General features: G+C 49.5%; 1 protein-coding gene across 2 annotated transcripts in view; it reads right to left on the bottom strand.

The window, feature by feature from the left end:
* Window positions 1-848: 848 nt before the first annotated feature.
* Window positions 849-21,482, bottom strand: part of LOC133345067 (RING finger protein unkempt-like) — a 36,377-nt gene continuing 15,743 nt past the window's right edge. For both annotated transcript variants that reach the window (XM_061555525.1, XM_061555516.1), the window contains exons 7-16: window positions 20,396-20,480; window positions 18,903-18,949; window positions 17,719-17,967; window positions 15,770-15,847; window positions 14,892-15,039; window positions 13,345-13,455; window positions 12,371-12,523; window positions 11,105-11,259; window positions 8,444-8,704; window positions 849-8,075 (exon numbers count right to left, since the gene is read on the bottom strand). In XM_061555525.1, coding sequence (XP_061411509.1) covers window positions 7,863-8,075; window positions 8,444-8,704; window positions 11,105-11,259; window positions 12,371-12,523; window positions 13,345-13,455; window positions 14,892-15,039; window positions 15,770-15,847; window positions 17,719-17,967; window positions 18,903-18,949; window positions 20,396-20,480 — 1,500 coding nt within the window. In that variant the 3' untranslated portion in view covers window positions 849-7,862. The remainder of the gene's footprint in view (window positions 8,076-8,443; window positions 8,705-11,104; window positions 11,260-12,370; window positions 12,524-13,344; window positions 13,456-14,891; window positions 15,040-15,769; window positions 15,848-17,718; window positions 17,968-18,902; window positions 18,950-20,395; window positions 20,481-21,482) is intronic.

Genomic DNA, 21,482 nt, shown 5'->3' with positions numbered 1-21,482 from the left:
GACCAGTGTGGGTTGAAGGGAATGACAGATTCAGACATCACTCACCACAAGATGTTAGCCATGGGTCGGAATCGAACTTGTGAGCCCCACAGGGTTCACAGCGTAGCGAGCCAAGCTGACCAATGCGGCTCTCTTCACTTCACCCACTCGTAATTATGGGTTGGGGTTATTAGCACCATCGCGAAAACTTTTGAATCCACAAACGGGAACGGAAGTTAAACGTTGCCCAATGACGACGAATCGTTTAAGTAAGAATGTTGATTCCAATTGAAACCTACGATAACGTATACATAACTATCATTAAGAAGAGGTAAATACATTATAATACTAGAGTGAACTCTATATATTTAATGGCATTATATTAATGTATTCATATTGTCTACATACAAACAAAAATATCATTTTCGGATAGAACCGTGTTAGGGATCATGTCCGACGTTTTGCTCCACCTACCGGAGAGCTTCAGGAACCCAATTCCCCCATCGACACTACCTACTTGCAAAAGTTCCTGAAGACCCCAGCCCAGGCACCGAAACGTCGGACACCGTGCTGAACGCCACACGGCAAACCCTGAAAACACCGGGAGGGCTAAGACACTGCTGATAAGCGCTCACAATTCGTATGCAGGGTCGAAAGTTTCACCAAAGCGCTGACAATAGTCCTGCTGCTGGGTGAAAATCTTCATAATTTGAAAATTACACGCCCCGTTACTCGATTGGGATTCTACAAAGCAGCAAATCATCGCCACCGACTGGCAGCACTCATGCCCCGGGTCACTTTTGCAAATGACCCTCATCCCCTGGATCTCTTGGTTACACACAATCATCTTGAAAGACGACCCGTTCGTGTAATATAATAACGATTTTATTCATATCTAGAATGTAACGATAGTACAAAATGACGTAAAAAATTCAAAGTACTGTATTAAATTGAAATAGACATTAAAATCTGTAAATTTGAATATTACTAGTATATATGTCAAATAGTAAAAAAATCAATATCTATCTAAAACACCACGAGCGCAACTCTTACGCGTGGTCGATTTCCCATTCAGGGCCCACCGATGCGTTCCTATCAACCAGGCTCTCTTCCTTGAGCTCGGGAGCATCTCCAGACCTGCTTCGGGCAAGCGCGCGCACAATGCCCCTTTTTCCACCTGGCACATCCGAGCCGCGCCAGGGGAGGGGCCCACAACCGGGAACGGAACGCTTATCCCCACCGGCTATTTGCCGGAGCCGAAGCCAAAACCGCATCATTGCACCTCCGATGAGCGCACGGTTGGCAAAGTACGGCGCGAAAGAAGTTCAACGTACGTACATTGCGGACATTATGCCGACCTCGCAAGACAAGCTCAGGGGGTGGACCAGGGTCCTTGGGGACGGAATTAAATCAATGTGAGCGTTCGTTGCGGAGGTCGGTGGCTCGGCTCGGAGTTCGCGCAGTGGAAGATCGGACACGCTGCCTCCTGAGATAGCACGGGCACGGCCCCACAGCGCCGCTCGCTTTAAGAGATTATGAGAAGCAGGGCTATAGGACTTTTGACTTTGACTGGCGACTACAGCAGCGGGAGCACACACTTGGGGGGTTCCGGTTCGACCTGAAAATCCATCGAGATAGTTTGGCCGAATATTGGGTCGAATACAAATGTGACAAATCAGACAATCACAAAAGATCAAGCGATTTGCTTGTAATAGAAAAAAAGCAGGTATTTTTTTACACCCATTTTTCAAGTCCACAGCTGGATGAAGGCATCCACACGGTGTGGTCCTCGGGATTTTGTCTGACCACTCAAAAACACGCCGGCAAGTGCAGCCCGTTCAGATGTCACTCGACTCGCCACGATTCAGTTCACAGAAAACATTCCGTGTTTGTTGTTCTCTTGTGACCTGGTCAAGTCAGACCTAAGCTGTGCTCCCACCAGTAGCCACCTTCTGGCACAAATACTTGCATACACGCAGTGTTAAAACATTTTTGGTGGTCTTCATTGCAAAAGAGGTTGTCTCAAAAGGTTTTTTTTGGTATAAATTTGGGTCACTTCAATTCGTTTAGATCGGTGCTTGGCAACCCGTGTGCCCGCGGCATATTCTCAATTTACAGCAAAGGAAAATGAACCTTCACCGTTGGGGACAGACGGAACTCTCCTCCTCCGCGCCGGTCAGCGGCCGATCCAGCCCCACCACCCCCCGTCCTCCCCTCCTCTCTCCACATCGGCCGCCAGCCACCACCCCCGGCCCTCTCAGCTGCCTCGACCTCGCGCAGTTCGGCAAAACGGATTCTTTAGGTTCAGCGCGCCGCGAAGATCAAGCAAACTCCGAACGTGAGCGCCGTGGACTGAAACGGGTTGACAAGCAACGATTTAGATGCAAGGAAGACCAAAGCGCTTGGTTACTGTGTAATACTGCTACATGTCGTGACACGGGCCGAGACCGAGCCAGGCTGCACGGGCATCACGAGTTGATTTACTGCAACCACTCGGTAACTCCATAGGCAAGATTTGTGCAATTACTACTCAATTATTAAAAACGTGATTTCCAATGGCCCAGTCATGGTTTATGTCTTTTGCAGGTGTCCATTGTAACAAAGAACTCTTCTTCATTCGCTTTACCTCGCCTCATCTCGTACAAATCATTAACACACTCATCCCCACTTTCTAACGTACAACCCAATATCACTATTATATTACTGCTATTAGTATTAAAACTATAAATTCACGTATTTCTATTTGATTATATAAAATACATTATTTATGTTATGTTCTAAAAAGTAATCAACATTTGTTAAATCGAACCATGAATAAACGTATACATATATCAATTCCATTATTTTATTGTTTTTACTCATTAAATAATGCATTAAGAATATTTCTATTTTAATAAAGATAAACAGTTAATATATTTTTTTCTTATTATCTTATCTAATATTATCTATTGCTTAACATAACTGTTTGGATGTGGTCCAAGAAAAAGGCACAGGGGAATGATGTTTTTACCAATGTCCGGTGGCACTCGCCGACAAGTGAGTGAAGAGAGCTCGCCACATGCCACGCAAATAAAATGCATCTTACAGCTCACCAAAGCCTTTGAATCGTCTCCACTACTTGGTGTGTTTTGTGCCTGCCGTGCCGATTGTGAAGCAAGGCCGCCGTTGACCCGACCGCAGCGATTCATTTTGGCTGGATGGGTTGGCTACTTAACAGCCTTTGCGGCGAGATTCAGGCAGTTGCAGAAGAAACCGTTTCTACTCGCGCAAAGCCAAGATGCCACTCGGTCCTGCACATTCGTCCATTTTCTGTCAATACAGTAACTGCAGCGTACACACGTATCAATACATACAATTGTCTAGGAGATGGCCCTGCAATTCTTGTCACCATCCACAAAATGTCCAGGAAATGTTTCACGACGGCGGATGAAAAAAAAAACATGAATTCTCTTACCATGGCACAGAAATCGGTAATCGAATCTTTGAGCAGACTTGGGTTTTAGCGACCAATGTTACGATTAGTAACCGACTTTCAGAACAGATCGCGCAAGTAAAGTGCGTGTCGTATACCCTTCTCCAGCCGACAGCCAGGTAAGGGAACAAAACGTGCTAGCCTATCGCTGCCGCAGCACCCCGGATGTGTTAGAGAGCGATACAGACGTATTTAACAATTGTGTACGCTTCACTGCTGGTTACAAAGCACCAGCACCATCAGGCAGTTGCCAGGATTGTGGCCCTCCAACACAGCGGAGTGCTGAAGTAGAAAACAAGCTGCCACGTTGGTTCACGCGACAACTTCCTTCATTGGCTTTGGTCGAGCGTCACCGCATCGCGCGGCGCTTTCAGATGCGCTTCTGCGGCCGTCTGGAACGCTCTTCCTTCCGATATTAGGAAGCCACTGGGAGCTATGGGCTTTAAAATCATCTAGATTGAAAACTAATTTCCTTACAACTGCCTTCTCTTTTCAATTTATCCTTCCCCCGGGCATCTCCGATTAGCACGGTGGGCTACGTACGGTGTGAAAGAAGTTAAACTTCACACATTTTTGTTTTACGCGTTCTGACCACACATTTTTTTTATTACGACTCAAACGAAGAGTCTCTTCACCCCCGCTGCTCGATCCGTGCGTCAGCCCTCCCATGACAGCGAGGGCCCCCCTTGCCTCATATTGATAATTGTTATTGTAAACATTACTTTAATATTGCTAAAATTCATTTAAAAACACATTACACGTTTTCATTAAGGTTTACTCGTCATTCTAAAATATATATTTTTCTGAATGTAATGGTTAAAAGGAATTACATGATCGTTGATATAAATTCAAATATGTATTATTAAGAAATGATTGGATGCATTCTAAAACAACTGGAATGAATATGATCCAGACCAGAAATCACTGTGGGCCACTCATAAAAAAAAATATTTCATCATCACCCTCCTACCTGCAAACCCTATTATCCACACAGGGTCAAGGAATCGACAAACCCTTCACGATATCTGCGAACAATGCAAGAATAAACACCTGTATGTGTGTGGGGCTCCAAACAATGCCTGCCCTGTTGGCACGCCTCTCTCTAGGTAACAAAAACAATCTACCAGGGCCACGACTCTACCCTTCCTCTTCCCTGCGGGGTGGAAGACCAATTGCTCTGTTCTGTGAATTGCAGAAATGGGGCAAACAGAGCCCCCCCCCCCACCGACCCACACTTTAGGATGCTGTTCAACACGATCGCCGTAACCACCCTGCGTTAGTTACATGCAAACGACAGCTGACGCTCCCTCAACAATCCCCCCACCCCCACCCTTGCATTGTCGTTCATTCATTCAAAATAGCACATTCATTGGCTGGGGAGATCTTAATACAAAATACAAAGAGGACCGGAGAACTTGGGCAGTTTTTGGTGCCGGCTCACCGCCTGCCTGCTGCTGCCTCCCCGCGTCGTCTGCGGTTTCCTCCTCGTGCCCTCCGAGTCGTTCCCTCGCTTCGAGAGCGAGCAAGCGAGCGAATACTGTGCGGCAGCATATCACAAGTTGAAATTATCATCATTATTTCTCCGCGGAAGAACTAAACGGCCGGAAGGAAAGGTGACAGAATACAACGGCCGTACTTTCTCGTGCGAGCTCAAGACCGTTGTTTCATTACCGCACCGCGGCGGCAGCGGTGGGCAAGGGTCTCGAGGTGAAACAGCGGAGGCTCGGGGGAGCGCGCCAGAGCGGCGAGACCACAGCGCGGTGGCGCTAGTCTCACCACCGGAACAGCATTCGAGGAATTGCGTTTCGCATTAAATACTGTTAAGTGTTACAAGCAATACGGTGCCGACTGCGTTACTTTTCAGTGTTGTAGTTAAAAGAGACCTGCCAGTGCGTAGTATAGAGGAAAGTTACAAACGCCCGTTTGCCACTGTACAGTAGTTCTATTTCATACTATGAAAAATTACGTCTAAAATATTGAATTTTTACAAAGTTGTGTGGATGCGATTAGGACATTCTCTCTCAAAGAGGACCCTCACTTCCATTGAACAGCCACCTATAATAGATTCCATTTAAAGTATACAACACAGACACACGTATCAACACACATCATGAATACATACAAGGTGTCAATAAGGGCATCATTAAGTCCGATTATATTGCATTAATAAAATTTCATACCTTTAGCGACACCCTGTGTATTGCTATTTAGCCTTAAACGAGGGGGGGGGGGGTGACTGATGTGGATACTGCAAGAGATACTCGCTGACAGTGCAGCAGGTACCTCCAGGATCAGGGTTCAGCTTGCACTGCTGTTGCCTATGTGGGGAATTGTGCGCTGCATAGATGGCTCCTGTTCTATAATCACAGATGCAAATTAAAACGGAATGAGGGCCCGTGTCTAAATCATTAATACAGCAGAAGCTGGGAGGCCCAAACCCCTGCCCTCCCCTCTGGCCTGCGCAGCCCAGTCCAGCCCAGCAAGGAATATAGGCAAGCAGAGGGTGCCTGCGATGCATATCAAATAAAAAGCATTTAATAAGGCAAAAGTAATAAAATCTGAAAAATATAACTAGGTGTGTGAAATAGTCATAAATACGAACAAGTTTTCTTATTAATTAAAAAAGTCCCCTCGTCATCATGCACGCTCAAGTCGGCCATTCTTACTCTTGGTTACCACGACAATGACAAGACGCCCCCCCCCCCAATACGTCAAACTCGAGAGCGAGTCTCTTTGTGCAAAAACAAAACGTTAAAACGGAACAAATTTGAGCGTTGCAGACCAGGTACGACTTAATTCCCTCCGCGTGGCAGTCATTGTTAGACGACCGACGCCGGAGTGCGATCCTACTACTGTGTGCGAGGGAAACAGCACCGTTTAACCAACCTCTACATTAACACTTTTTCATCGAAAATAAAAGACGCTTTTGCCACGCAGAATCTCTGTCATCGTCCCCCAGCTTGATGAAATAATATGCAGCCAAGAAAAATTAAAGTTAAGCAATGTCATATAGACCAAGTCCTCAAATGGCCATCGATCTGTAGCACTCACATGATCTAAAAACACACATATATTATATATTTAAAATACGACAGTTCAAAGTGTTTGTTACATTGTACGCGGTTTGTCTAAGATCAACTGATGTATAACTCTTCATTTATAAGTACTGTGTGGGTGTTTGCACTGCATGGAAATGATTCTGCAGGATGGATAAACCAATGTTGCTCGTGGACTGAAATCGAGAGCGATAATGCCGCGCTGTACACAACTCATTGTCGTGATACAGATTCACAGTTCAATTCAAGAAATGATTTTTGTTTTTAACATTCGCTGAACGTAGCGCCCCCCCCCCCCCCCAGTGGCTGGCTGGAGAGGGTCGCAGAAAAGGACGAATCTGAAAAACCCGTTACGCGCAAGCAATCCGTCGCACGACTTGTGAGCTCCAGGAATCGGTGGAGCCCCCCGCCGATGCGAATTTACAGAACCGACATGTTTGCAACACCAACCCACGTGGATTTACCTGAAGCACAGCGAGACAGGAAACTTTCCGGCTTTGCGTGTGCGACTCGCACACTTAGTCTGCTCTCGTCAAGAGCCAGCAACTATGCTCACGCGCGCGCACGCACGCCTAGTAAAGTGCAAAAATAGTGTGATGAATTAACCTGCTGGCACCGCGGCCGCCACTCCGTCGGCCACCGCGGCCGCCTCGACAGCGAGAGGCTGGTGACTCGTGCGAGGACAGAACCGGCTCCTCCGTGACGTTGTGCTCAACTTCCGGGGGTGGGAAAAACCCAAAAAACACGTTTACGTTGAAGTGCTGCAAAAAAAAATGACAACACTCCACGCTTTGGCCAGTGACGAGGTGGATGCATTAATACATGCTACGGGAATTCATTTTAGTATTTTGCATCCAGCCACCATTAGTCCTTCACCCACAGCGTCACGCTTACACGAGACCTATACGAGTTTTGTGCCGCACGAACGAGGTTCGCACGCTGTGCATATTTGAAAACGAGGCAAGATTAGTTTTTGATTCAAACAGAGTCTCATCAACAACGCGTGCTCTGTGAACCTGGCACTTTGATGATGTTATTGGTGGGGGGGTGGGGGGTGGGAGAGCAGCCGCGTGAAACGTGGGGGCGCCAAGCATGAGAAACACAAAGCTGCATCACCACGTGTACCGTCTGCTTCGGCTGAGGACGTAAAACACGACTGTCTTGAGAGCGTTGCGGTGTTGGCGTGCGATTGGGAACCCACGCGCTGAAGACGACGCCTCTCGTAAAACGCGACGCGGCCCTTTAACCCGACCCCGGCGACCTCCGGACACAGCGGCCGCGGCGGCCGCACGCGCGTTCACCCTTCGGCCGATTCCACCCGTTACTACGGCGACGTGGCAGCTTGGCCCTCGAGCTCAGCGGCCCCCGTCGCTGGCGGAGGAGGAGGACGTGGACGAGGCGGAGGAGGTGCAGTGGTAGCCGAGGATGCGCGTGCGGCAGTAGGGGCATTCGAGGGAGCGGGGGGCGCACTCCTCGCACAGCACGTAGTGCTGGCACGGCCGCAGCACGGCCCTGCGGGGGCGCTCCTCGCAGGCCAGGCACTGCCGCGCCTGCTGCTCCTGCATCGCCTGCGAGAAACATGCGAACACACACAGGCACACAACGCAATTACTGCCGTGCAGGTTCTTGCGGTGCCGCCGTCCGTACTGCTCCTCCCTCGACAGAACCACGCATTGGCACTTAGCTGCCGAACATAAAATAGCTGCCGTACGCAAGGCAAGAATAGAATAGCGCTCTTTCCCTCGTGCTTTTGGGTCGTGCCGCGTGTCGCTCCACGTGCCGGAAGCGCGTTCGGGAAGAAGCTCAACGACGCACGGCAACAACCCAAAAGCGTCCCCCTCTGGAGGAGGACCCCCACGTGACCCGTCTCTCCTGGAACGCCCCGGCAGACGCCGGCTCCCTTCAAAATCGCTCGTCACCCCCCACCGCCACGTACTTTCTCCAGCAGCTCCAGGTCGACCTCCAGCCGCGTCTTGAGAGCGCGCATGGCGGGCAGCGACAACATCTCCACGTCGGCGACGGCGTGGCGCGGGGCGGCTCGAGTCCCGGCACGCGCGCCGCCGAGCGGGGACGCGCCGGGCACGCCGAGGTGGGCCCCTCGCTCCCGCGGCGGCACGGCCTGCGGCTCGCCGTTGCCCGCCCGTGCCGTGCTCTGCGCCTCCTCCGCCGCCGCCTGACGCCGCCAAGCATCGTAGCTCTGCGGGAGAGAGACGCGCAAGCAGGAGGCGGCGTTGAACCCACGACACCCTGGGTGTGCGTGTGGGTGGGTGGGTGGTTGGAGGAGCAGAAAGGCAAACGGAAGCAGAGGAAGGTGATGGAAGGATGCGGAAAGCCTGCGGGAGGGAGAGGAAAGTGTGTGGGCACATAGAGAGGTGTAGGGAGGCTCAGGAAGGTCGAGAGACGTTAAGGAATGTGCAGGAAGAGGTTGAGGGATTTGCGGGGAGATGGCGAGCGGTGTAAAGAGGATCAGAGAGACCTCCAATCAGCGCGGTTGGCTATGTACAGTGCGAAAGACGTTCAACGTATATGGTAATACATGGTAAGAGAGTGAGAATAAAAAAATAGTATAAGTGTGCAAAGATGGAAGGAGGTAAAGGGAGGGGCAGGTAAGTGCACTGCATCATAGGTTGGTACAGGGACCCATATGGAGGAAGACCGCACACGGAAAAACGAATTTACAGGTGCCATGGGAAGACAGGAAAATACAGGAGGAAGAGAGAAACACACTTAAGATTATCAGGAGGCACGAGGAAGCACGCAGAGGGAGGGGGAGGTATGGGGGAACTAGAAGCTGGGGGACTTTGGAGGAGTACACGAGGCACACCTGCAAGAGGACAGGCTTTGACAACATCAACAACAGCCGCCATTAGCCAATAAGTATGATGTTGAACTTCGCACCGTATGTAGCCAAACATTCTAATCAGAGGTGTGGGGGAAGGATAAACTAGACACAAAAAGCAGTTCTAAATAAATTAGTTTTCAATCTACATTTAAAAGTGCATAGCTCCTGTGGAATCCTAAAATCGTAAGGAAGAGCGTTCCAGACGGCCGCAGAAGCGCACCTGAAAGCGTGCAAAGCGGTGACCATCTTTGTTCGATGGCCAGCCAAAAGCCACCGCTGTGAGGACGACCGGAGTTTGTAGTGATGATGATTTATGCTCCTTGACAAAGTCAGCAAGGTATTGTGGTTCATTTGTGGAAAGCAATTTGTGTGTAGTAAGTGTGACCTTATAAGTGATGGCGACATCACAACAGTGCTTACAGCCAGCGCTTGGTGCACTTGGAGGTCACGTGAAGTGGCCTCAAAATCTCGCTTCTAAATGTCACGGGACACACCGAGGAGCAATGGGTGAACCGCCAGAGCGGCGGTGGCTACGCTGCTGCACGCGGCAGCCTGTAACCCAGTGCTGTGAAGGCAGCAGCGAGGGATGGTGGATGACCGCACTGATGTCGTGAAGCTCCCTTCCCGTGGGCGTCGAGGAGGTGCCGTACCCTGGCTCGCCAGAAGGCAGTACAGGAAGCGGACTAATTGCCATCCGTTTCCATCTGTATGGGGATAGAGCGTGCTGCCCCCTCGTGTGCGTGGGTTTTCTCTGGGCGTTTTCAAACATTTACAAACTCATTAAGTGGCTGAAAACATCTTCAAATAAAAACCCAATGCAGGACCCCTCCTGATAGAGTACGATGACTCGGCTTGTGGCTCTCCCGGATAAATAAGCAAAACAAGTAAACCCGTAAAAACAAAGTTTTTCACTCTAAATCCTTTATATGCGTGGCGGCTAGAGTCCTCTCGTCCTCTGGCTTGAGATGGCTGCAATCTATGGGTCAGATGATTGTCTGCCAGCATTAAGCAATTGGTAATTAAATATTTAATTTGTTTTCCCTAAACAGTGTAAAATTTAGGAAAAACATTTTCACGAAAATTAATTGCCACACACGAGTCTGTGTGGAAAATGTCAGCTCGATTGGATCACGGGAAGTGGGTTAAAAAACGAGCAAAAGATTTGCGCGGTCCTAAGCAAGCAAGCGAACTTAATATAAAGGATTTAAAATATATTCGCCTGTGGAGGACGCGGGGATCGAGCCCGCGACCTTTGGCATGGGAAGCGAGGGCGCTACCAACTGCACTACTCCGCCACGGCCTGTGGAGGGGTTACGCTCTGGGCTCCTATACTGTGACGTTCAGCCAAAGCCATGAATGAGTTCTATTTGAATAAATGTAAAATAAATTTTTTTTGCCTAAAAAGTGTACAATTTTTGCTTTTTTTTTCACGAACATTAATTGTCTGTCACAACGAGTCTGTGTGGAAAATGTCAGCTCAATTGGATCACGGGAAGTGGGTTAAAAAACGACCAAAAGATTTGCACGGTCATAAGCAAGCAAGCAAGCACGCAAGCACGCAAGCAAGCAAGCAAGCGAACTTAATATAAAGGATTTAAAAAACTAAAAACCACCGAATGAAATGACCGAGTCTGGCGAAATACCTCCGCGTGGCGTCAGACGGGAACACTGTGATGGCGAGTCGCGAAAAGGCATCTCCGTCAAAGTGGGATGCACACAGCAGCCGGGAGGGGGCATACAACACGGGAAAGTCACCGTTTGGGGTTGGTGCCACAGTTCCTGAGAGGCGTCGCTCAGCCTCTGCTGCTGCTGCTGCTGCTGCTGGATGGTCACCCCCGCGGGCCCGGCACAGAACCTCGAGCTCAGCGGCCCACCCGTTGCAAACTGCTTCCAGCCGCCCGCCCCGTTGGCTGCGAGATGGAGGATGCGAGTGACAAGAGACGAAAAAACAAATTGCATCTTTAGCCGGGATGAAGAGCACTCTGTTAGAGAGTTTCTGCTCCGGCCAGCGGTGAACACGAGGCGTGTGTGTATTACCGTTCCGTGCATGAATGTACTGTACGTTACTCAGATTGTAAATGTTGTGGATTTGCTCTACAACACACCGGTGTACTGTACTGATAACGAATTGGCACGTTTTGTTTACGTGACAAACCTCACAAATTGGCTGTGTCGGGTAGTGGTGGGTTTAACGACACACTTATATTTACCTGATCTAACTGGAAAAAAAACCTGTATTAAGGATGTTGAGCTTTTTTCGCAACGTACGCAGCCAACCGTGATAATTGGAGGTGTGGGGGAAGGACAATGAAGGAAACACAAAGCAGTTATAAAGAAATACGTGTTCAATCTACATTATTTAAAAGTGCATAGCTCCAATGGCTTCCTAAGATCAGAAGGAAGAACGTTCCAGACGGCCGCGGAAGTGCATCTGAAAGCGCACGATGCGGTGACCGTCTTTGATGGATGGCTAGCCAAAAAGCTACTGCTGCGAGGATGACCGGAATTTGCGTGATGGTTTATGTTCCTTGATGCCATCAGCAAGGTATTGTGGTGAATTTGTGACAAGCACTTTGTGTGTAATGAGTGCGACCTCATAATGTATTACTCGGCAACCGGAAGCCAATGCAGGTCGGTGAGCACTGGACAGTCACAGTCAGATCCTGCAGTACCCATCATGACTTGTACCAAATGAATGTGATGGCTGGAGAGGTAGCTTAGTGGTTAACGCGATTCGTTTAGAACCAAGCGACCCGAGTTCGAATCCTACTCAAGGTCAAAATCGGTGGCAACTAGCTGAGTTGCTTCTGGGCCTCCCCCAGGTCGACTTAGCCTCAGATGAGTACCTGGCATGGTGTTGTGAGTGACTTCATACTGAAGCCATAGTAAAGATATTTCATCATGTATTTTTGCAAGCAACGAGATTCGGCAACCCGGAAAATCAAGAGCGAACCGTTCTCTTGGGAGCGAAACCCGCGAGCGAGCGAGGGCGCGAGTGCTTAGCTGAACACGCGCACTCACATGGATCACCGCCGATGACGTCCACGTGCAGATGCGAGTCGTGGATGGTGGGGAAGTGCTTGGGAGTGGTGGGCAGCGCGGGAAGGCCGGGCCGTGGCAGCTCTGGTCGCATCGCCAGCTGGGCTGTCGAGCGCTCGCCGTACAGCCTCTCCCCTGCGCAACGCGGCGACAGGGCAACATGGCGATGGGGCACAGCAATGGGCGGCACGAAATACGGCGAGGGGTGACACGGCGAGACGTGTCACCCCTCGCTGGCTGTCGCCTGATGATGCTGGTTGTTGTAATTACCGGCGAAACGTCACGGTACTCGAATTGTAAATGTTGTGGATTTACTCTCCAACACACAAGCGGTGTGCTGTACTAGCAACTAATTGGCATGCTTTGTTTATGTAACAAACCTTACTAATTGGCTATGTCGGGTGGTGGCGGGTTTAACGACACATTTATATTTATGCCATCTAACCCAAAAAAACCTCTGTTATGGATGAATGGAAGTTGCCAAACCCAGTTGCTCACCAAGGTGGTGCAGCAATCACAACTGTCCAAATTTGGGCAAGCACAACTTTTACAATGCCGGCAACGATTGCACTCCAAAACTGTTCTCATGTGTTGTGGCGAGATGTTAACTACCTCACCTGGTATACAGGAAGTCGCGGGTTCGATCCCGACCCTAACGCTTGCTGTATATTTGGAGTTTGCGTGGCTTTCTTCCCTTGGTTGGGTGGACTTTTTTCCTCTGGATCCTCCAGTTTTTCCCACCACATTTAGAAACTTGCATTTAAGAGTATTTGGCTGACAGAAAAGTCCACGTGATAAGCCAATTTGTTGGGCTATCATTTGTGGCCAGGTCGCTTCTGAGAAACATCTATATAGCTCAGTGGGCCTTGACCTCGTAAAATAAAAATAGTTTTAGTTAAGTTAACAATGGGCGTGGCCACGTTGGGACGCCCTTGCCGACGGGTGTGGGCCCGTACCGACGGCACCGGGAGAGCCAGTGCAGCGCAGGAGGCCGCTGCCACAGCCCAGGTCTCGCTCCAGCGCCGTCACGGAGTAGTCGTGGAGATCCAGGTCAGCCAGCGCCGAGCCTGCAGGAACATCGCGAGAGAGCAGACCTAGAGGGGCTTCTCTCAGGGCCACATCCTCACCTTCTACTCAGCACAATGGCGATGGTCGCATGAGTCAGCAGCATAGCGGTTGGGCTTTGCGATGTAGCAATCGGATTTTTTAACCACATGCCTTGCCGACAACAGTCGGTATGCGAGTGTGTGCATGTGCCGTGGGGAGCGGTAGTGTAGCAGTTAGCGTGCTGCGTTATGAGCCTGGTGACCCGAGTTCGATTCCCGCTCACGGCCAATACCATTGACGATTATCTGAACAGGTCCTGGGCCTCCCCTAGGTCGACTCAGCCACTGGGGAGACAAAGGCGGCCGGGCGTGGTGCTTTCCATTCACCCTATCGTGTATCGTTTCGGCCTTCATAGATCCTTGCTAAAAGTACTTGCCCCAACAGTCTGTTAAAAGCTATAGGGGGGATCTTTGTCTTTGACGTAGCCAAAGTGTTTCCTAAAATGTATTTTTAACCAAGCACAGGCTTATTTATGTTAAAACCTGCGCGGTCGTCAAAGTTCGCATTAAATCTCACCTTAAAAGGTGCGCTGCCGTTACATTTGACCATTGCAAGTGAAGTGTCTGAACAGCGTGATATTAGACACCGTGGGATTAACAGCCGAGGAGTGTTCGAAGCAACTGCTCCCCTGCCACGAACGCCAATTAGGAAGTAAAAGGCCATGCGGGAGGGCGTGTGGCACAGATTGGCGCCAGCTATCATAGAGTGTGGTGGTCGTGTCACTGCAGTTCTCTGCGGTGAGTACAACGTCTTTTAAAACAACGGCGCTATGCCTCTCTAAATCAAATGCGCGTTCGGAAAGTCGGCGACGAACGGGACACCCACTCTGCAACTTGCAGCCGTCTCGGAAAGGGGAAAAGGGTTAAGGCCTGCGCAGCGCATGCTGGGCTGATGCAGCAACACCACGTCCGAGTCGCTGGGGTTGCCAAGGACTCCAAGTTTCAGATCGGCTCGCAAACGCAGCCGGGCGATTAAGTGCGACCACAGCAACCGAGGCCCGAGATGAGCACCGAGCAAATCATCGCCAGACAGGGTGGCCGATCGATGGGATGGGTGACGGAAGAGCAGCTAAAGGAGAAAATGCGTTCAAAGATAGTGCCCGCCGCGGAAAGCAGAGCGACGGGATAGGTTCACGCGCAACCTCAGCGGGACGACTGGAAGCCCGCGCTGGACCACGAGGAGGGATGGCGACGGCGTAGGGAGGCCTTCCTCCAGCAGTGGATAGACAATGGCTGAAGATGACGAGCATGATAAGGATGACGAGTACTACGAGCGGGACTTGCACACGCGTGTGCCCCTCGTGGGCACACGCCCCCGCTACGCGTGGTAGCGCTTGGCTCCCCTCGCTGCCGGTTTCCTCCGCCGCGAGGGTTCTCAACGGTAGCGAAGCACTCACCGATGACCGAGTCGACGGTGCTGGAGGGCGGGTAGAAGGGCATGGCCTTGGCATTCATGGTGGAAGCGTTGGTGGGCAGCGGGTTAACGGTCGCGAAGGGCAGGCTGCCCCCTGTCGGGCAGCCCACGGGCAGCGCCCGCAAGAGGCTCTGCGACAAGATGGACAAGGTGCAGAGGAGACCGGTGAGGAAACACAGGGAGTGCGGAGGTGTGCAGCGGCTTGCGTACTCTACCACGAACCCGGTGACCTGAGTTTTATTCCTGCCCACAGCTGACATCATTGGCGAGTGACATACGGACCGATCGCGAGTTCCCCCTTCACCAACCTGCACTAACCAGCACGGTGAAGTTCGGTTAAACAATCCCCTCGACCCGACACGGTTTGAGCAGGCCTTGTTATGTATCCATGTTGAACTTCTTTCGCACCATACGTAACCCACCGTGCTAATCGGAAGTGCAGGGAAGGACAACAAACTAAACACAGCTGTAGATTGAAAAAGGGCTTTAAATATTTTTTGCAAGTAATATGCCCCCCTCCCCCCAAATATGGCCAGGCTGGATATCAGCCATCACAATTTCAATGCCCCTGTGGCTTGACAAGCCGAAAAACACAACCAATTACACAATCTCAACCCTAGGCTGCAACCCTCAAGATACTCTACACTGGTACGGCGATCGGGTCTGGAAGACCTGTGCAAGCAATCACGACCATTTGCTCATTGAAAGACAACTCATTTGAGCTCTAAAATGTACGAGGATGCCAAACGCCTCGTGTGAGGCTCTGCAAGAAAGCCTGCGACACGCGCAACCAGGAGGCGTCAACACCGTGCCAGGTCTCTCAGCCCAAAGAATGTCCAACGGGACAGCGATGCGACTCACGTGCGTGTTCTGGATGTCCTCCTGCTCCTGCAGGTTGCCACAGTAGGTGTGCTGCTCGTGCTGCTTCTGCAGCTTAGCCTGCCGGACGCAAAGTAACACACGCAAACAAATATAAAGTTCCCCCGTATAGCCTTTAACAGAATGTTCCGGCAAGTGCTTTTAAGCGAGCACCTATTATTCCGATAGTGGTGTCGCAGTGGGATAGCCCATTGCACCATGAACCCGGCGTCCCGAATTTAGATTCTTGCTCACGGCCAACATCGGTCGCGAGTATGTGAACAGGTCCTGGGCCTCCCCTAGGCCAACTCGGCCTTGAGCGAGTACCTGGTGCGGTGTGTGAATATCACAACTGGGGAGGTGTGGTGCTGATCACCCAGCCCGTGGGTGGCCACTGCCACCGTGAGTCACAAAAGTAAGGCGTGTCGGCTTGAACAGGCAATATGAATAAATTACACATTTATAAAGCGCCTTTCTACAAAAAAGGTATTCAGGGCACGGTGCGTCACCAAAACAAAAAATATAAATCACAGGCCATGGGTAGGAAAAACTAAGACGTATAGAAGCTAATGTAGAGAATCCAAAGCTGGAGAGAATAGACTTGTTCTTTGGGGCGGGGTTTAATCACCGTCGTTCTCTCTGAATCGTGAAAACGACTGGGCACGGTGCTCCACAGCCGGCAGGAGAGCAGAGAGCAGCCTTCCACCGTGACACAAGCACATGCGGATACGCAGCACAAAGATTCCCCATATAGCCTGTTACTGCACGTGGTTTATTATTCAAAAAAGTTTTTTTTGTTGTTGTTGGATTAGATCGCGTGAATGTAAATTGTCGTTAAACTCGCCACCACCCGACACAGCCAATTCGTTAGGTTGGTCACGTGGACAAAACGCACCAATTAGTTACTACTTCAGCACACCGGTGTGTTAAGAGAGTAAACCCACAACATTTACAATTTGAGTACCGTGACGTTTCGCTGGTGATAACAACAACCAGCCTCATCAGGCGATAACCTGTTATGGTCTTAAACAGAGGAGTAAAGGTGATGTCATTCCTGTGAGTCTATCAGGTGCTGAACTGATGACTAATTGGCAGGTTTTGTGCATGTGACAAACCTTAATAATTGGCTGCGGTTGAGTGGCGGCGGGTTTAAGAACACATTTATATTTACGTGATCCAACCCAAAAAAGACACTTTGTTATGGATAATATTGGTCGCGAAATCCTACGTGTTAAACCGGTTTATTATTAATATCACTGCTCTTGTTAATCCAGCTTTGTCGCGGAGTCTAAAGCCTCGTTTTCACAAGAATCCTGCCACATATTCGCAGTAGATGCTAGCGATGTTGCTGATGTGTATAATCCCACAGAGTAAATTAAAGGTAATTTTTCAGCAGACACGAATATGGAGCACAAGCAACTTATGCTGCCTGCGTTACGACACAGAGATAACGACACAATTTAATCTGGGCCTCTCGTTGTGATAAAAAAAACAGTTATCAGCTGCAGAGAATTCAAGATCTCAGCCCAGTCACAAATTACTGCACCAAAACACAACATATACAATTCAAACTTTATGATTTCAGTGACGTTCGTACATAAAGGACAGCCTATCACAGTGAGTAACTCTTGCAACGGAGACTCTGGGAGAGAAAAAAAAATATGTGACCCACAAGCATCGAAATTCAACAATTCCACAATGGATTAATTTGCGATCACAGAGCTCTAGGCGAAAGGAGGGAATTTTACTTCATACGCAGACGACCAAATGTTGATTCACAATTAGTTTCCCTTGGGTCAGATGGTGTCGGTAAGTCAATGTTTTTACTACCCGACAGAGCCAATCACATCAAATCGGATGTGCGAGGTAGGTAAGGAACTCATGGGCGACGCCACTTTCCCATGGCAGAGGTGGACGAGAGGTGGGAGGTGGGGGGGCAAGGCGCCTCTCACCTGGTCCTCGCGCTCGTAGCCCGGCGCTTTCTGGTAGCTGCAGGCCGCCGTCGGGGATAAAGACGCCACCAGCGGGCCAACCGCGACGGAGAGGGACGGCAACGGCGAGCGCAACGGGGGCGACGTCGCCGCGGGGGAGCCCGGGGGCTCTGCGGGGCCAAAGCCCCCGCCGCTGGACAGGCTCGGCGCGGGGGAGCCTCCGGAGCGTGACGGTGGAGAAGGTGAGGCAAGGCTCTGCCTGCTCGGGGCCTGTGGGGTGGGTAGAGGCATCAAGCGGAATGGAAGACGTTAATAACGTACAGTAATGTAATTAATGTTTTTTATAACTTCTTATTTTTATTACACGCCAACGTGAGCCCGATACAAGACGCCGGTCACCGAATTAAGGGGCGAGCGCTGGAGGGTTGGAAGAGATATTCCACGAGCAGCAGCTGCCCCGAGTTGGACGCAACAGGGCCCAGCGAGGGGGGAACACGGAGCTCACTGCCCCACCCAGGTGGGGGAGCACGTGCGGGGGCATGAACGTTTACATGGGAGGGGGAAAAGGGGTAAAGGGGAAGACAACTAACATACTGGGGGAATAAAAAAAGGGATGGGGGGGAGGGGGAGAGGGGGTAATGTATGTATGTATGTTGAACTTCGTAACCGTACATAGTCAAACGTGCTAATCGGAGGTGCGGGGGAACTAAACGCAAAAAGCAGTCATAAAAAAAATAGTTTTCAATCTAGATTTAAAAGTGCACAGCTCCCAGTGGCTGTCAGACGGCCGCAGAAGCGCATCTGAAAGCGCGCGACGCGACGACCATCTTTGCTTGATGGCTAGCCAAAAGCCGCTCGCGAGGATGACGTGATAGTTTATACTCCTTGACGACATCAGCAAGGTATTGTGGTTCATTTGTGGCAAGCACTTTGTGTGTAATGAAGACTCAAACGCAACAGTAGATTATGTTTGAGTCGTAATTAAACTAGCATTAGTCATGAGCAATCCACTGCTGGGTGAAGGCCTCCCTGGGCCTCCACTGTCGTGCCACGTGTCAAACACTCATTAATGATATTGGGTAAAAATAAACTGGCATCTCAATGACCAAAATTATTATTATATTATTATGACGCCAACCTAACCGTCAGCACAAAATTAAAACCATTATGAATCACAACACGGATGTGTGCGGCTGGACACTCACTTGCGCACAGATCAGAGCAGGTTCGGTAGAGTCTGCCAAGTGGACTTCTGCATGGACAGAAAACACAAATTGCAACATCCTGTTTCAATTAATTCAAATTACTTTGCATTCCACGCCATCGACAACAAACCTCGGAGAAGCTCTCGAACAAGTTTGCCAAAGAACTAAATATTTTGACGGTACGCATAAACACTTGCAATGCCTGGAAACAGAAAACGTAAACGCTTGCAGAAGGAACCGCGTTTCCATTGAACAAGCTGCCATTATCCAGGAATCCCGTCATTTGAAAAGGAGGATGTTGTGAGAGTAATATGCTGACTATTGTCTCTATTACGATGACCATTTTCTCTATACCTGTTGGAACCTGAACATGGAAATGTCGTCACTGTTAACAGACTACTGGAATGAAAGAGTGGACCGTCGCTCAACGCTATATTTAGACGACTTTGTATTCTGCGACCATCCTACTTTCACACAACTGAAAAGATCAAAGGCGGTGTGTGCGTTTCTCGATGCTTTAATCACATCGAGCCCCGACCAATTTTCATCGCCCGCGAGCAGCGGACAGCAAATCCCTCAACTCCACACACAAGATGACGGAGCCTCGCCTGCCGCCAGGCTTTTATCGGTCAGCCCCCAGCGTCACCCATGTCTATACTATTCAAGCCGTCTGTCCACCCAACAGTGGGCCACAATCAAACTTCGCTCACCCCGCTCCCATCACGTGCATTTCCCTTCCTGCCTGCGGCTGTCTGCACCGTTGACTCCCTCCTCCCATTGACTTCAAGACTAAAGACGCTGCCTCCCCTCGAAGCCTGGTGTCAATTATCTTCCCGACTCCCCACCACCCCCACCATTTGCTGATCCTCAATAAATTAATATTAAATTTTTACGTGTCAATATCGCCTTCAATAAAGTAGGAATTAGCACATATTACAGCAGAAAGGGAATGGCACAAGGGCATGGAACAGCAAGAATGAAAAAGCCCATCACGACCTCAGCGGCTAACACCGACTAAGCAAAATAAAGTTCAACCACGCGCAAAATTAAGTGCCACCGCGCGCAACAAATAAACAGCGGTAGAAATGGGTGTGCCAAATAAAATAAATAATAATTAGAGAAACCATTTTTATATTTTATTTTATGGGAAGGTGAGACGGAACAGATTTGTCTTGCACAGATGGTAGAGCCGTTTCACCAGATCCACTCTATCAGAATTTCCACTTTGTACCTATCGCCGCAAATCCCTGTAGCAGGGAAATGCTACTGCCACTAAACAAACGCCGATTACTTCCAGGCATTCCGTGGGCTGAGCAAGTCAATGCACAACAGTGAAGAAAAATTGCCGTCTCACAGTCAACTTTACTCGGTGCCCAAAATGTAAGCGCTTCCGTTCGAGATGTAAAATAAACAATCTTGCACCAGTAGCAACGATTAAATTATGCCTATTGTACCTTGGTAATGTAAACTCGCGGTCCGCGCATGCAACTCACGGTCTAGGTGTGCAAAGGCGCAGAAGGGGCCACGGGGACAGAAGGCGAGTTGCTGCATGTCGTTACATTTCGTCGACTTGTAAATCTGTAATTACAAAACATCACAGTTGTCGTTTCAGGAGAACCGCCGATATGCACACGAAACGAGAAAGAACCTGGGCAACAAATGCAATGAACCACAGGAGGAGCCCTGCTTAAATACGTTCAAGAACAGTAAGCAAACCATTATCAAGACTCGACGAACTTTAAACAGATTTTTGACGAACTTTAAACAAGATTATTGACTGTAAATTAGAGGGGCTGAACATTGGACACAGTCTATTTACCCTGCTGGGTCGACTTGTGTGTGCCTAATGATGATGTAATCGCTGCCACCATGAGTCACTATTACTGATGATGATGATCATGATCATGATGATGTTATAGAGCAGTGCTTCTCAAAGTGGTTGTCCCCAGACCACCGGTGGTCACGTGACGCTCCTCCAGGTGGTCCCCGGTGGGCTGTGATGCAAACGCAGGTTGATCCGGAAACAATGACAACTTTATACCACTTGCTTCTGACATTACATTTATATTTTACTTCTGATATTTAATAAAAGAAGATCTAAATGCCACTGCCCACCCCCTAAAAATAACCCTTATAACTGCATTAAAAAAATGTTATGTTCTGGTAATATTAATCATTTTATATGAGTGGTATTTAGAGAGATGAGTGAATACTTTGTGTCACCAGGGGTGTGCATGGCTGGGTGATTCGCGGAAATGTTTGCATCGGGCCGAGTGATCCGTGGGCCACAAAAAAGTTGGAGAAACACCGATCTAGATTAATGATAATGATAATGAAGACGATGATGACGATGAACACAATGAAGATGATTACGACAATGACGACGATGACAATGACGACGATGACAATGACGATGATGACAATTAAGATAACAAAGGTGGTAATGGATGAAGCCAAAATACGAGGGTGGCTGTCGTCATCGCCAATAGCATCGTCACTGGGCATGAGAGTTGACCAGGGTGAAACTCTCAAGCCAACTGGAGGTGGTGAGATTGTGTGGGCTGACCCAGGCTGAATGGT

Source organism: Lethenteron reissneri, chromosome 3 (assembly GCF_015708825.2).
Source record: "Lethenteron reissneri isolate LAM-NWPU_2019-01 chromosome 3, ASM1570882v1, whole genome shotgun sequence".
In the NCBI taxonomy this organism is placed as follows: Eukaryota; Metazoa; Chordata; class Hyperoartia; order Petromyzontiformes; family Petromyzontidae; genus Lethenteron; species Lethenteron reissneri.
This window is presented reverse-complemented; position numbering and strand designations above follow the sequence as displayed.